This window comes from Rhopalosiphum maidis, chromosome 3 (genome assembly GCF_003676215.2).
Source record: "Rhopalosiphum maidis isolate BTI-1 chromosome 3, ASM367621v3, whole genome shotgun sequence".
Classification (NCBI taxonomy): domain Eukaryota; kingdom Metazoa; phylum Arthropoda; class Insecta; order Hemiptera; family Aphididae; genus Rhopalosiphum; species Rhopalosiphum maidis.
Genome location: NC_040879.1, coordinates 59,842,283 through 59,857,717, shown reverse-complemented (window position 1 = coordinate 59,857,717; position 15,435 = coordinate 59,842,283). Strand labels below are relative to the sequence as shown.

The 15,435-nt window shown below is 28.8% G+C and overlaps 2 protein-coding genes across 2 annotated transcripts; one reads left to right on the top strand and one right to left on the bottom strand.

The window, feature by feature from the left end:
• Positions 1-2,865: 2,865 nt before the first annotated feature.
• On the top strand, positions 2,866-5,572 carry LOC113558584 (uncharacterized protein DDB_G0284311-like). The gene is made up of 5 exons (XM_026964079.1): positions 2,866-3,793; positions 3,971-4,229; positions 4,308-4,463; positions 4,523-4,743; positions 5,453-5,572. The coding sequence occupies exons 1-5, from the start codon at positions 3,302-3,304 to the stop codon at positions 5,540-5,542; spliced, it is 1,218 nt and encodes a 405-aa protein (XP_026819880.1). The 5' UTR covers positions 2,866-3,301; the 3' UTR covers positions 5,543-5,572.
• A 3,301-nt stretch (positions 5,573-8,873) lies between these two features.
• Positions 8,874-11,029, bottom strand: LOC113557442 (COP9 signalosome complex subunit 5-like). Its single transcript, XM_026962965.2, has 5 exons — positions 10,870-11,029; positions 10,638-10,805; positions 10,062-10,296; positions 9,502-9,696; positions 8,874-9,413 (listed from the first exon to the last, which is right to left on the bottom strand). Exons 2-5 carry the CDS (start codon positions 10,790-10,792, stop codon positions 8,967-8,969), a joined length of 1,032 nt encoding a protein of 343 aa, XP_026818766.1. The 5' UTR covers positions 10,793-10,805; positions 10,870-11,029; the 3' UTR covers positions 8,874-8,966.
• Between the last annotated feature and the right edge of the window lie 4,406 nt (positions 11,030-15,435).

Genomic DNA, 15,435 nt, shown 5'->3' with positions numbered 1-15,435 from the left:
ACTACATTTTTTGTAAATATTAATAAAATAATTTAGTATTCTTGTAAAGTATTTGGAAAGTTTTTTAAATATTATACTTGAAGTTCAAATACTTTTAAGTAAAAACTTTAAAAATTCAAAACAATTATTCATTAGTCGTTATGTATCAGATTTGTTTTGATAATAATTTGTTATTATTTTCACTTTTCAGTATACATTTAAGAAGGTACAAAAAATTCTGATTATACTTAGTTGAATATAATATTATACTATTTTAAATTAGTAATTACAAAATTAATTTTGCAAATTGACTTTTATTGTAAAATGAAAAAAATATTTATGCATGGCAAGTGTTTGTATTTGTTCTTAAATATATTTTAAATACTTTCTGAATGGATGTACTTAGTTATTCTGTATTTAAGTACAATTTTAAAAGTATCTTTTACAAGACTGTTAAATTAAGGTGTTTTTTTTTATAATTATATACAAGACAAATAAAATATTATATTACCATTTAATATATCTGAATCTATTCCATCTACAAGGATACCAGTACCTGGTCTATGACCTAAAAGGGAATTAAGTTCATCATAGTAAGGGAAAGTGATTCTATCAACACCATTGTGGTTGATAACATTTTATAAAAATGTAGCTTATAAAGCTACCTTCAGTGCTTTCCATTTAATACGGATCTAAAATTATTTTACAAGGCAAATTAAATTACACATTGGACTGTAAGCTATTATTATTTTATCATAATACTATGACAGGGACCCTTTTATATAGGAGGATTGGCTTATTTTGGTTTTCATAAGTTGTAATTTCATTTAATATTTAGTTTTATACATACTTATACCTAGTAAAAAAAAGGTTAACTTCTTGATCAGCACTATAATTCAATCCCTATCGACCATACACTTTTCAACCGTTTTAAATATGTCAGAGTTCCTGTATTTTGAATGATCCAAATAACTCAAAATATGTTTTTTTTTTAAATATATCCAGCATAAATAAGACGGTTGATTCGGGCCAGTTAGTGCGGAATTTCTTTATTTAATTCATTATAAATATTATAATATTAATTATTTTTTAATACTTAACTCAACTGTTCACTGTTCGTACTCACGATTTATGGTCACAGAATAAAATGAAACATGAATATTATTACAACTAAGGTTATTTTTATATTATTTGCTTATTATTGATTATTAACAACTTTAAAAACTGATAACTTCTATTATTATATTTTATCGCAATTACCAACCGCAATCCTGATTCGGTCGTTGTAATGTTCCGTTTACATGCATTTTGTACACCCGTAGTTATTTCTAATGCGCATTTAAATGTGAATTAACTAAACCGTTTTAGGTAAACCGAATTAACAGCCGTTTACAAGCATTTAACTCCGGGAGTTAATTAATATGAATTGAGTTAAATCGGTTTTAGCTTTGTATGTAAACGTAGTAATAATCGTATTTTTAATTCGCATTAAGCTGATGTGCATTTATTATATAATTCGATTCGTCAAATCGAATTAACTCTTCCTCCGGCATTAAGAAATTCATGTAAACGCTTTAATGCGAATTAATATTTAGCGGGAATTTTAAAATGTCAAATTATAATTATTTAATTATTTTGGTCATGGAATCCAAAGTATAAAGCATGGACTAAAAAACATTCACATTAACTTATAATTTTATTCAACATCAAATCTTGATATTTTAGGTGTATATAAACCCGTTTTCTAATGCGAATTAATTTAATGCGCATTAAGTGATGCATATAAACGCAGTAAATGTTAGTTATTGAACCATGTTTTGGAGTGCCCCCGGCGGATGTCGATATTTACATTTTGTATAATAAGATTACTTTTATCATTCCGATATGGTCATAGAGGCGCAGAATAACTAGAAGGGATACTGGCTAGTGGCTGAGAACTCAAAACTACTGTTCAGTTTGTTGGAATATACAATAACAAAAATGTAAAATTCTTTTTTTCTGGTTACACCGATTTGCCATTTTTATAGGGCTTCGGACAGTTCGGCAGCATCGGGCAGCTATAATATACACTGTGTGATAATGGCCAAATCGGATGTCTCTGGCCTTCAGCACGGTCTCCAGCAGGCGTGACATACGTTATCATTTAAATAAATAATATCAATATTATCATAGAACAATATATTGTTATAGTTATTGTATTTATTTATTTATTTAACAATAAACCAGTGTCAAATAACAATATTACAGTAGCACTTATTCATTTTACTAAGATTTATTAAAATACAAAATAAATAATAATATAATAATAATAAACTTAATAAATACCTAGTTTGTTTCAGTTCTTATAATATCGTAACAAATAGGAATACACATTACCAACATTTGATCAGATTACGGATACGGTTTTAACTTTTAGAGTCCAATACTTCATATCGTAGGGATACAGTAGACCGATCAGCTGATTGAGTGTCGCTTCTATATATTTGTTCTGTGGCAGCATAGTACATTATTGTAAACAATAATAAACGTTATCGCGTTCTTTCGAATATTTGGAATATCAGTAACAGACATATGACATATGTTTTATATGTCTGTGGTCTTAATAGAAACATAGAATAATGGGAAACATCTTTCCACAGACCACATTGATTTTCCGACAAGTAGCAAATCTGTGCCCCCTAAAAACCCGTGTTAAACTCCAAAATATCCCTTTTCGTTATTCTGTGATAGAGGTTTAGTGAGGTCAGAGCGCACGCGCGTAGTACGGCTTGTTGATCGCGGCGGCGGCGGCGGCGGCGCACGATAACACTACATATAGCTATTATACCGACGACAACCGACAGTGTTGTACGAGTCGATCCGTAAACTCCGCACGTCCGATCAGCCTGCTCGCGTTTCGGCCCGTTCTATTATCCTCATACCACTTGCTGTCCGCGTACCCGCCCCTCTCCACCGAAACGACGTGCACAGCTTCGTTTGCCACCGCTGCCTTTGGCTCTCGTTCGGTATCGATTTTTCGTCCGATACTCAGCCGCGTTGGCGAAACGCGATTGATTTCTGCGCGGCCGCTCAACCCACAGGCGCGCGCGGTGCCCACACCGACGGCAGCGGCACGTTCGACGCAAACCACCATTGTCACTCGCCGCTCGTCACGCGCACACGCACATCGTCCCTAGTCGCTTCACCTACCGTCACCGTCAGCTTCGATCAAGTTTTACACGGAGTACTACATCGGCAGTTCGTCGCGGCCATTAACGATTGTTCGTTGCTCCAAGTCATCAGGTCTCCGCCTCCTAGCGTAACCCAAGACGATTTAGTCGAGATGCTTCGTTGCCAACAAATCCATCGCACATATCACCGCCCGGCCGCTCTCATTGACATTCGCAATACAGACGAACGCGACGTCATAAACAATGAAGACATCTTAAACAGAGTACGCGTTCATCAGCCCAACTTTATAGACATTTTGAACAACTATGCACAAAGCTTAATGGATAATATTCAGAACGAACGCTACTTGCCGCGCTTTTTAGAAATTGGGCGACGCAACATGCAGCGCCTTATAAGCGAAGACATTATCGAAATCATCGACGACGAGGATGACGTCAATGACGACGATGGCGACAATGACAACGACAACGACAACGGTAACGACGAAGAGGGTAACAACGATGATGACGATGACGACGATGACGACGATGACGACGACGACGACGACGACAAGGATGAAGAGGAAGATGACGACGACGAGGATGAGGAGGAAGATGACGACGGGGAGGAGGACGAGGACGACGACGACAACAATAAAAATCAGGTACTTGTTATTCTGTTCAAATAGATAAAAATATTTCCAATTGTTTAAAAATGTTCCATTAGGTACTTAACCATTTGGATTCCAACCTATTTATAAATTATTATACAATTTTTAGTATGGTTTATATTGTTGCTGTTAGTAGTTGAATGGTTTTATTGGTTTTGTTTATGCTTACAGAAGAAGGAATTGTTAAAAGCTTTTTCGATCGAATCGCACAATTTGTACGAGAAAGTAAACAATATCATGTTACCTTGGATGCGTTCCGAGAATCCGTTTTTGCGCATGCAAATATGCGAAATGCTTTCTATGCTGGTTCAGAATCCATACTGTCTAAACAAGTTCACGGAAAATACAGATTGCCTTGAAGAATTGATGTCTATGGTAAAAAATGATAATGATGATGAAGTGCGTGTCATGGCACTAGTTGCGATTACCAGTGAGTCACAAATATGTTGTAATCAATTTAACCATTGTACTTTGATAATATTATTTGTTTAATATTTAAATTTCATAGATCTTGTTCGTCAAAACATATCTGTGTTTTGGAAATTCATTGAACTTGGAGGTAAAGATTTGATTTTCAATTTATTGAAGTCACCCATTGATAAATTGAGGATTAAAGCGGTATTAATCATTTGCTTAACTTGTCATTTGAGTACTGCTGTAATGGGTAAGTTATGATTGGTATTAATACTGCCATGCAGCTTTTAATATAAATAATATTTACAGAACTGTATGTTGATAATGGAGTCATTGAAATTATTAGTTCAATAATCATGAACATAGAAGACAATGTTGAATCATTTCATTATGAGTTGTTTTCATCATTATTGAAACAAATGAACAATGCATTACCAGGCAGTGGAGAAAATATTCGCCATTGGATGGATGGTCTTGATGCACTATTTACATCAATGCGAGATTCATCTTCAATTGAATCAAAATATCAGGCAAGATATTTCTTTAATGGTTTTTTGACTAAATAATACATATTCGCACCCAAATATCATCAATCTTTGTGTAATAATTAAAACAAAACTTCAGAAATACCATTAACAAATATTATAATTATAGGTACAATATGAATGAATAATGTCTGTTTACAGTGTAAGAATATATTTATATAAAATATATAAAATTAATATGCATAGATGTAATAAAATATAAAGTAATAGAAATCATAACATTATAAAATGAAATTATATCACAAGTTTGTTTAATATCATAAATAAAATAGTAAAAAAAGTATAGCAGAATTATCTAATGAAGTTAACATATTTTGGTAAATTAATTTAACAAATAGAATGTGTGTTTTGTTAGAAAAAAAATGTATTGACTATGTTTTTAATATTGATTTTAAAATTAGGTTCTCTAATAAAGGGCACTCTATTTCATACTTAAATAGTTTGAAAAAAAAAGTTGTATTCAGTTTGTGCCAAGTTTTACATTTGTAAGACAAAGACAACACATGCTGATGTGGTGTCCTCTTAATATACTTATAGATTTATAGTTAATTACTTATTAAACTTATAAAACTATTATCAGATTCTGCATGCGTAGTCATAAATGTTTATTATTTTAAATGTACATTTTTTTAATTAATTCTAACTTCAATACATAATTTTTATAATGTTATAATATATTTTAATTATTTTACAGGATGAAAAGGATCAAGTTTTGAGGCTTCTTTCATTTCATTTATTTAATTCTATTATAAGGGTTACTAAATTTGCTTTAAGTTATGCTTAATAAATATGGTTTATAACGCTATTAATTTTACTGTGTTTAATTTTTTTTTAGAATAATATATTATTTTTAAAAAAAATTATTCTATTACCTAAGTTGACTATTATATTTAATTCAGATGGATATAATAAGTGTATATAATAAGATGTTTATTTTTTGTCTGTAATTGATGTATTTGTTAAGGGAAAACAAAGAAATAACAAATTAAAATATAGGAAATTCAACATAGATTGAACTTATTAATTTTACCTAACTTATTATTAATTTGTTGCCATTTTTCAATCATTAAAATGTAATTTTAATTTTATTATCAACCCAATGACATAATTAAAAATGTATAAAACATTTTATATTATTATTGAATAGTTCATAATATTAAGATTTTCTTTGAAAATTCATGCCATTAATAAAAATTCTTAAATATCTTACATTGTTTATAACATTGATAACTAGTTATATTTAAACTTTAAAATTGTCTTATGAACAATAATTGCTGTATATTTAAAAATGTCTTCTGAATTATTTTTAATTCTACTACAAAATGACCTTAGTTAATACATTTTGTTAACTTGTTAAAACTTTCAATAATTTTTATAACAAAAATGAACATTTGGTATAATACCTGTTACTAATAACAAGAATGTACTTCCACATGTAACTTAACTAAAATATTAATATTAAAAAAAGTATAATAAAGTATAATCTCTGTTATCAGTTAAAAGTTCAAATTTAAATGTTTTTTTTCATTTATAAATTGTTTTTAAAGGTTTATTAAAATACTTTTATTCATATGAATACATATTTATCACATACTTAGTTTATAATAACCATTCAGCTAGTATTTAAGTTGTAAGAAATAAGGAACTATTGTTATTAGAGTATGGGTGTTATGGATTTATTTAATATTAAAAGAAATTAATAATAAGTAATAACCAGAGCTCGGGACTTATAGCACTAAAATCTTTAATATAAGTGCTTTAAAACATAATTTATAAGCATTTAAAAAAAAATTAAATTTGAGCAAAAATATTAAGTAAAAAAAAAAAAAAAACTTTCTTTTTACATGATAAAGTAGGTACTCAGCATAATTTGTAACTGTGCTAAAAATAATATAATTAAAGACTACAAAAAATATTGAAACAAAATTATTAGGAAATGTTTATAGTTTTAACATGACATACACATCCATAGCAGTCTGCTACATTTTAAGTCAATCCATAAAAATAAGCAAATGCTTTAAATCCTGAGTCCTGGTAATAACTATTATTATTAAATAACAATTTTTAAAATAATTTTGTTCATTCCAGTTAGGTATTTATTTATTCATACCAAAAATATTGTAGAGATAAGTAGAAATTCATTTAAAATTTAGTATTTAATTCAATTTAATCTATTTTATATAATTGAAAAAATCATTTGTATCATAAACTCTTGCTTAAAAACAATTTGGTAATAAATCAAAAATCCATAATGATATTAAATAAACCTACTTATAATATGATTTTCATAAGTATCTTCATTTAAAAAAATGAAGATTTACCATCATAAATTGATGATATATAATATATGATTGTAATAATATCTTTATTAGTTACATTCTTTTTTTAAAACATTTCTAATTTGCCATATATTTTATAACTGTAATCATTTTTATGGCTGAAAGCTCCACATGAATTTTATTACCTATTTTAAACTTAAAAAAATAAAAGTGTGACATCCAATCTCTATATTTTTATTTTAGTTTTATGTGTATCTCTAATCTATGCATTTAGTCTGTAACATATTCCAATTTTAAGTTTTGAAAATAATGCTTAAGAATTGTTCTTTTTTTTGTTTGTGTGAGGATCACTGTCCAATTCCGCATACTGTTAAGGCAAATTTAATTTTAAAAATGTACTTTAATATTATTATATTTATCAAAATTTTTATTGACCACCAGTTTTTAAACTAAAGCACTGTTTATGTTATAATTACAAAATTTAAATTTGATGTATAAAAAGGGATTTTATAATATTAAATTAATTTGAACAAAAGTCATGGAAATTAGTCATTCTGTCATAATTTCAAAATCATATTTTATATAATAATATAGGTGTTTATTTAAAATATAACAATATTAATTGGCATATTTCAATACTGTATTTTATTTTCATTTATAAATCGAAACTTGAACGAGTGTTTTCTCAATTATTAAAATTAATTTTATACTTTTATTTTCTATGGGTAATATGCTCTATGCAAAGTATGTTTAGATATGGTGATTTGAAAATCAAAGTAATTTTATTGATAATAATTGTATAGAACACAGTCTTACTATCTATCTGAGATTATACATTATTTCAGTTTATTTGTTGATATCAAATTTGGCAATGGTTTTTACCACAAGGATCGCGTCGGTCTCAGCACATTTCACATATTATAGAATTATAGATTTATAGATCATGATCATGAACATTGAACAAAGATTAGATCATGAATTCATGACTAAACGCATAGAGCCATTATATTGAGTGGGTTCAAGTCCATTAAAATGTTTAACCGATAGAAGGTGTTCTGGGACTGCACCCTCACCCTAAGTAAACAAGAAAATATATTAAAAACCAACATTTTCAAAAAAAAAAAATATAAAATTTCAATAACTTGCTTGTTTTTAATTCATATTTCATTTTAAGTGAGCTTAGCCCACCCCTCCCCTATTTACGTTTATGGCTAACACCCAAAAATGCTTAACTTTTAACTATATATTATACTTTATATATTTATATATAATAATAAATATAATTTTGTATCAGAAATAACTTTTAAAGTTGAATATAAAATCATCTTTTTTGCTCAAAAATATAATGATTGATGACAAAAAACATTTTATTGTAAGACCATTACACTCATAGAATAAAAATGTCAGTTGTAAAAAATATTTGTTCAGTATCTTATATACAACTATAAACCCTGCATTTAGATTTTGTTTTTTCTTGCACAATGATCCCTAAAGTAGATCTAATATAATTAAAAAAATAATATACAATATAGTGATAAAATATTCTTAAATTAAGGATTAATTTTTAGTCTTTATCATTATGAACCTAAATAACTATTTGCTATGATACATATTTAGTAATTACAATATTAAACATGAATGGATAATTTAAAAAATACTTACACTGAAAGAGTAGAAATTACATTTTTAATTTTTTGAAGATAAAATAAGCACTATTAAATTATAAATCTTATAATTTATACATTTTAGTGAAAATGATGTTATTTATGCAATATTTTTTAATATAATGTAGATGTCAAAACACTTATTTAATGATTTTACTTAATAACTGCTAATATTAAAATAGTTTTATGAAAAAATAAACTAACATACATTTATAATTAATTTGAAAAATGTACGTATTATAATAAGTTATGTCGAGAATCTTCATTATTTACTTAGAAATTGCTGATCATTCTTTGGTGTACAACTATTAAACAGAGCTTCTTTAATTGTTTGAGACATTAATCCACATAATATTTCGATTGTTGCTTTATTACTATCCTTAGTAGCTTTTACCAATTTATTTTCTGTTTTAGTACGGTCAACAGACTCGCAAAATGTACGACTCAGAGAAGTGTCAGCTTGTTCTAGTTTATCGGAAAGATCATTTATTTGACCAGTTAAGTAGTCAGCATTGGTTATGAAACTGGAAGAACTTAGAGTGTTCACCCAATATTTATTCCACAATGAATCCAATAAACGTCGATCCAGAGAAGATTTGAAATAATTTACTTCTAATGAATAGTATTGTTTATAGTGTACTCCAAAGTCTTCAATTTTATCTAATGGAATAGATTGATACTCAGATGGTTCTTCATTTGTTGGCTTATATCCCTACAAATTTTAATTATGTTTTGAATAGCATTATAATAATAATTGATTTAAAAAGATCAAATATTAAAAAAAAATTGAATAAACTTGCCTTAGGATAGGTACGAAATGCTCCCAAACAAACTTTACCAGCAGAAATTGTTCTAACTGGATCAATTACAATTGCTACAAAAGGGTCTTGGAAATTTTGATTTAACATTTGAGTTGAAACATCAATACCAGATAACCAGCAGCCATAGCCAGGGTGGCTATGATACCATCCAATTGCATTTTCTTGACGTCCAACCTAAAATTAACAATACATAATTATAATATAAAATAAATTCTATTAGTTATGAGTGATTATTTATTAGGTGTATAATTAAAAAATACGTCAAAAAATAATTATTTAGAATTTTATACGACCAAAAATAATTGTACTTTAAAATAAACTGTCATATATATATGTTATGAATAAATCTAAAGTCTTAATATAACATAGGGAAACAATCAAAAATTAAATTCAAATAGCTTATTTTTATTGGATGAACAAAATACATAACTTTATGAATATACAAACAAATTATATACAACACAAAGTAGTTTTATCGACATCTTTAACTGATAATATAAACATTATATATTTAAATATTATACTCAAAGTAAACTTACTACTTTAGCAGATTCAATATATGTTGTCATGTATTCATAGGCTTGAGCTTGAGCATTGACTCTGGTTTCTGTTCCTTCAACAGGTAAAGCAAAAGAATCCATGACAAACATTGTATTACCTTCTACTTTGCCAAGTAATAGACCCATTATTTCCATAATACCGCCAGATCGAGCATGCATCACCATTTTTAATAGTGCTAATGCAGATATTTTAATATCTTTAAAATAATGTGGACTGAAAAATATTTCAGTACATATATTAATACAAAGTATTATATTAAAAATATTGAATACATTTGGTAAAAAGGGTGGCTTATGGGAACTGACCCTTTCGACTTGTATGAAGACTACAGAAACTTGGGCAGATGAGAAGTTGTTAATGATAAATGGCAAATTTTAAATTTAATTTTAACAAAGTTAAGCCTATTAACTCATAATTATTTTAATATATAAATAAATAACATTATATACATATGTGTCAAAAATATCTTTGATTCAAAATGAAATTAATTCATACGATGAAAAGTATTTAAAAATTAATAATTATAGTTTATCAAAAATATAATACAAACATACTCTTTTTCCCAAGGCTTGGCAGTCAAAATATCTTGTTGTTGTTGTTTGTCATATTTGAATATGTCATCGACTGTATTAACATTTTGTACATTGTTTTCCAATTCCCATGTCTTTTTAGCAATGATTTCTTGAGAATCCTTCGATGTAGACGCCATACTAAAGAATCACCTAAACATAAGCATTAATTAAATCATAAATACTGTCTATATTGGAAATTAAGATCATAACAAACGTTTTTAATTTCTTTTAGGATATCTGAATAGATAGAACAGATAATTAATAAAACAGTTAATAAATTAACTACTTAACTAGTAGTAAATTAATTCTATTAGTATATTGTTTTATAAATTATCAACCGAAAAATAATTTTTAAGTTTTAACCAGAAAATTTAACATTGGTTACAATACTCACAACTCGCAGAACAAGAGAAATGGATAGTGATAAGGAAATCACTATCGACTTGACCAATACCTTTATCACAATTATTTTTTTTGAAAATAAGGTGTACCACTGTATTATTTATATTATTGTATGTCACGATGTAAGTAACAATAAAATAGGTTTTACCTACATCGTGTTGTACGTATTAACTAGTTAGTTAATCATGGTTTATTCATGTAATAAATGTAAATGTATTTATTTATTATTTATTCATGATTATTTAGGAAAATGCATTACTAGCGCTTGAATGTAATAGTGGCTATAGTCTATAAACTCAAATACCGTGCTGGCGGGCTGCTATTCTTAAATCACGATCGGTACACATCATTTCGCAAGTGCCAGTGTACAATATTCCAGCTGTTCTAGATATTAAATTTGGTTGACGTTTAAAACGTTCTTATCATAGGTCGTCGGGCAACCATATTATCTTAAATCGTGTCACGGACTAAGATATATCTATCAATAGATTTCTACGATTTCATCTATTCTACGAAGGTATCTGACTATCTATAACCACAGAACGATAGAATAAATGTAAAGTGCTATAACGCCTATAATCTTAGATAATTTTTTATGATCATGAAAAATTTTTTACTAATAATTATAATAACGGTAGACGTCTCCACAAATTATAATAAATAAATAATAATTGTAATAATAATTGTTATACGCAAACGTCCAAATGTATGTTTATCTTATACAAATGTTTACGTTTACGTTTACAAAATAGAATATAATATTAATAACAATAATAATACGACCGTGATAGCGCCTACGATGTAATACTGTCGTTATCACGATATTGATTGGCGACGGGGTCCGGCAACTTGTACGACGACGGCGACTTCTCAATATAGCAACGGGACGTATGGTCACCTTAGCTATGCGTCACGTTAAATCTGGCGAATGCGGGTCTTGACAATAACTAGGTCATCTACAGCGAGGTTGAGAGTATCAGCGGTCCATCGTCCCCTGGTTTGCAATGTTTGTGACAATTCGATCCCGATACTCTACTGGATCGAACGTCATGTGGTCGCCTTTATATTTATAAGGTCGCCAACCACGAGCCGAGGCCCAATAAGGCCGTAGTGACGTGGATTTCTTATAATCTAATATAAATAACTATTCCCCACGTTTGGGCAGAATGTAAAAATAATAGTAATAATAAATCACAAAACAAGTTAAAAGGAAACGGTTTTTTATTTAAAGTATTGCCGAGAAAGCGCTATAATCGATTATATAAAAAAAAATAAAATATGTTATTATGTACACATTAAAAAAGAATAAATTTTAATTAATTATTAAATAACATTTAAACTGTGCTTTTGAAAATAAAACTTTCAGAAAACATGGTTTTAGTTTAAATTTAATCTACAACTTGTTTTTTTCGTATGACATCAATATTATCAAATATCAATTGTTAAAAGTCCATCAATTATATTTTGCAGATAAAGTATTAGATAAATGTCAATTACGTTACACAATATAAACCTATAGCTACAGCCTACAAGTATAATATATAAAAATATAATATACAATTATTTCCAATATTTTCCCAAATCCTAACATTTAAAGGTGAAATAAATTTAGTCAGTGACATACTTCCAATTTGATAACATTAAATAATTCTTTTTAAAAAAATGATCGGTTCGCGTATTGAATTAATTACTTCCGAGTGAGGGAAAGAGTTAGCTTTAGTAAATTTATAAAAAACACAGATTTGTTGGTTATCGAAAAAAAGACGGTGCTCTGAAATGGAGGTGTTCAAGTAATAAAAATTGTACGGCGATCATTTTTTCTACGCCTGAAAAGATACTTGTTTGCGACGTCTCTGGTAGCCATAACCATGATGCAGATTCTCAACCAAAATTAGATAGGCAAGTTTTGAGAGAAAACTGCAAACGAAAGGCAGAAGAATCTATTTCATGCGGGCCAGTAAAAATTATTAGAACAGAATTACTTAAAACACAATTGACTATTAAATGTTCAGATATTAAACGATAAACGCCGAAAAATAATGTCTACGTTACCCAAATCGCTAAACGAAGCTTTAGAACAGCTAAGAAATTTACAATTAGACAATAGCTTTATATACAAAAACCAACAATTTATTCATGTTCCACCTAATGAACAATTTGTTTGCATAACAACGGCTCATAATATTTCATTTTTAATAAAAAATTATACCGAATTATTCGGTGATGGTACATTTGAGTATTGCCCTAAATATTTTATGCAGCTATGCACAATACACGGGTTAAAAAGTGGATTCTACATTCCGTTAGTATATTTTTTTTAAAAGACAAAATTCAAAGTACTTATATTAAAATGTGGCAATTTATGAAAAAATTTGTTTTGAAATGACTTCATGCGTATTTAATTTTAAAACACTTCATGTTGACTTCGAATTAGTTGTCCACCAATCAGAAATTATAGTTTCCCTGATGTCAGTATAAAAGGATGCAGATTTCATTTAGGACAAGCATGGTGGAAAAAAGTAAGAACTTTGTAATAATTTTAATTAATTTAACTATTTTTATACTTCAGATTTTTCAATTAAATATTATTTTTTAGATTCAAAGTGAGAAATCTTTACTTAAGAGAAGCCTATACTACAGCAAATAATGATTTTGGAAAGTGGTTAAAACATTTTTTTGGTTTACTATTTCTATCAAGCAAGATGTTGAAGATGCATTTGTAGATTTAATAAGTACATGTCCTGATGAGTCTGGTTTTGTATTTTCTGATTATGTTTTAAACAATTATATTGACAAAGACTGTCCTTTTCCACCACTAATTTGGGCTGAAGAACCATCAAACAATTCAAGATAGGTTCTATAATTATTATTTAAACTGTATAATTTTTTTATAATTTTTATAATATTATTATAATGTTATCACAGAACAACAAATGCAGCCGAAAATTTTCATCGAACATACAATGGCCAATTTTACTACTAACATCCACCCATTTATTCAGTGCTAACAGTTTTATTAGAAACATAGTCCGAAACAGATGTAAAAATATATTCAATTAATGAAAAAAAGAAAATGACTCTTAGAGAAACAGAATGTATTGAAACTATTATTAGGACATATGATAAGTATAAATCTTGTAAATCCCAAGATCATTTATTATATTATTTATCACTAACTGGCTATACTTTCAAGGTAAATCATTATAATTCATATTACATATATTTTTAAAATTATCATACTCATTATTATTTTTAACTATATATTAAAATTTTTATTTACATACATCATTTATTTTATATATTATTAAAACTTTTATTTCTATAACTTTTTTGACTATTCGATAGCTTTAATTTATCTACTATATTATACACCCCATATAATTGACAACTATAATATTTTTATATGTTTTATAATAACAAATGTTTTAAATTGTACAACTAATAGCTGATAATTTTTATAACTTTTTTTTGACTATATTGATTGCTAAAAAAAAATTACAATTTATATAACAAGAGTAATTAATTGTATATTTGTATGGCAACGTTGCATTTAAAATTATGTGGAATTGTGAATATATATATTAAATTTACGGAATCGTGTTATAGCCGTGTGTGCTTCATCGGACGCACCGGTAAATGCTGTTGTCGTCGGCGGACTTGGACCCACGGGACAAAAGTCGCGACGGCACGCACACACGGTCATATGTAATAATTATCTATTTGTGTATTGATCAGGTCACTCACCTTCTGTCGTAACATGTTTGGAGGTACTTGTCCCTCCAGCGACGCCAAAAGGCTTGAGCGCACTGGTTCCAGTGGTTATTTAAAGAATATTGAATGGTCTTTTTCTAGTAGCGCAAGTAACGGTTGTAGATAAGGAAATGTCCTGGCGATAGGTAGTCAATCTCGTTAGGATCAGTGGATCTTGGAGTGAGCGGGCGCGAATTTAATATAGCCTCCACGTGGCACAATATAGTATTAAATTCTTCCAGAGTAAATGCGTGTTCTCCCTTGATGCGGACTAAAAGGGTCTTGGCCGATCGCACTGCCGCCTCCCATAGGCTGCCGAAATGCGGTGCGTCTGGGGGGTTAAAATGCCAAACAGATTGTATAGATACCGACAGTTGACCTTGGTTGTCTCGATGGTTAATAAGGGTTCTTGAGTTGGGCTGCGACGCCAACAAAATTTGTCCCGCAGTCTGAGTAAATATCGGTGGGAAGACCACGACGGGCAACAAACTGATTAAGCGCAGCAATAAAGGATAGTGGATAAGTCAGACACAACCTTTAGATGTACCGCCTTGACTGCGAAACATACAAATACTGCCACATAAACTTTATACTGACGCGCCTTCCAAAGACGGTGCTCCTTCATCAG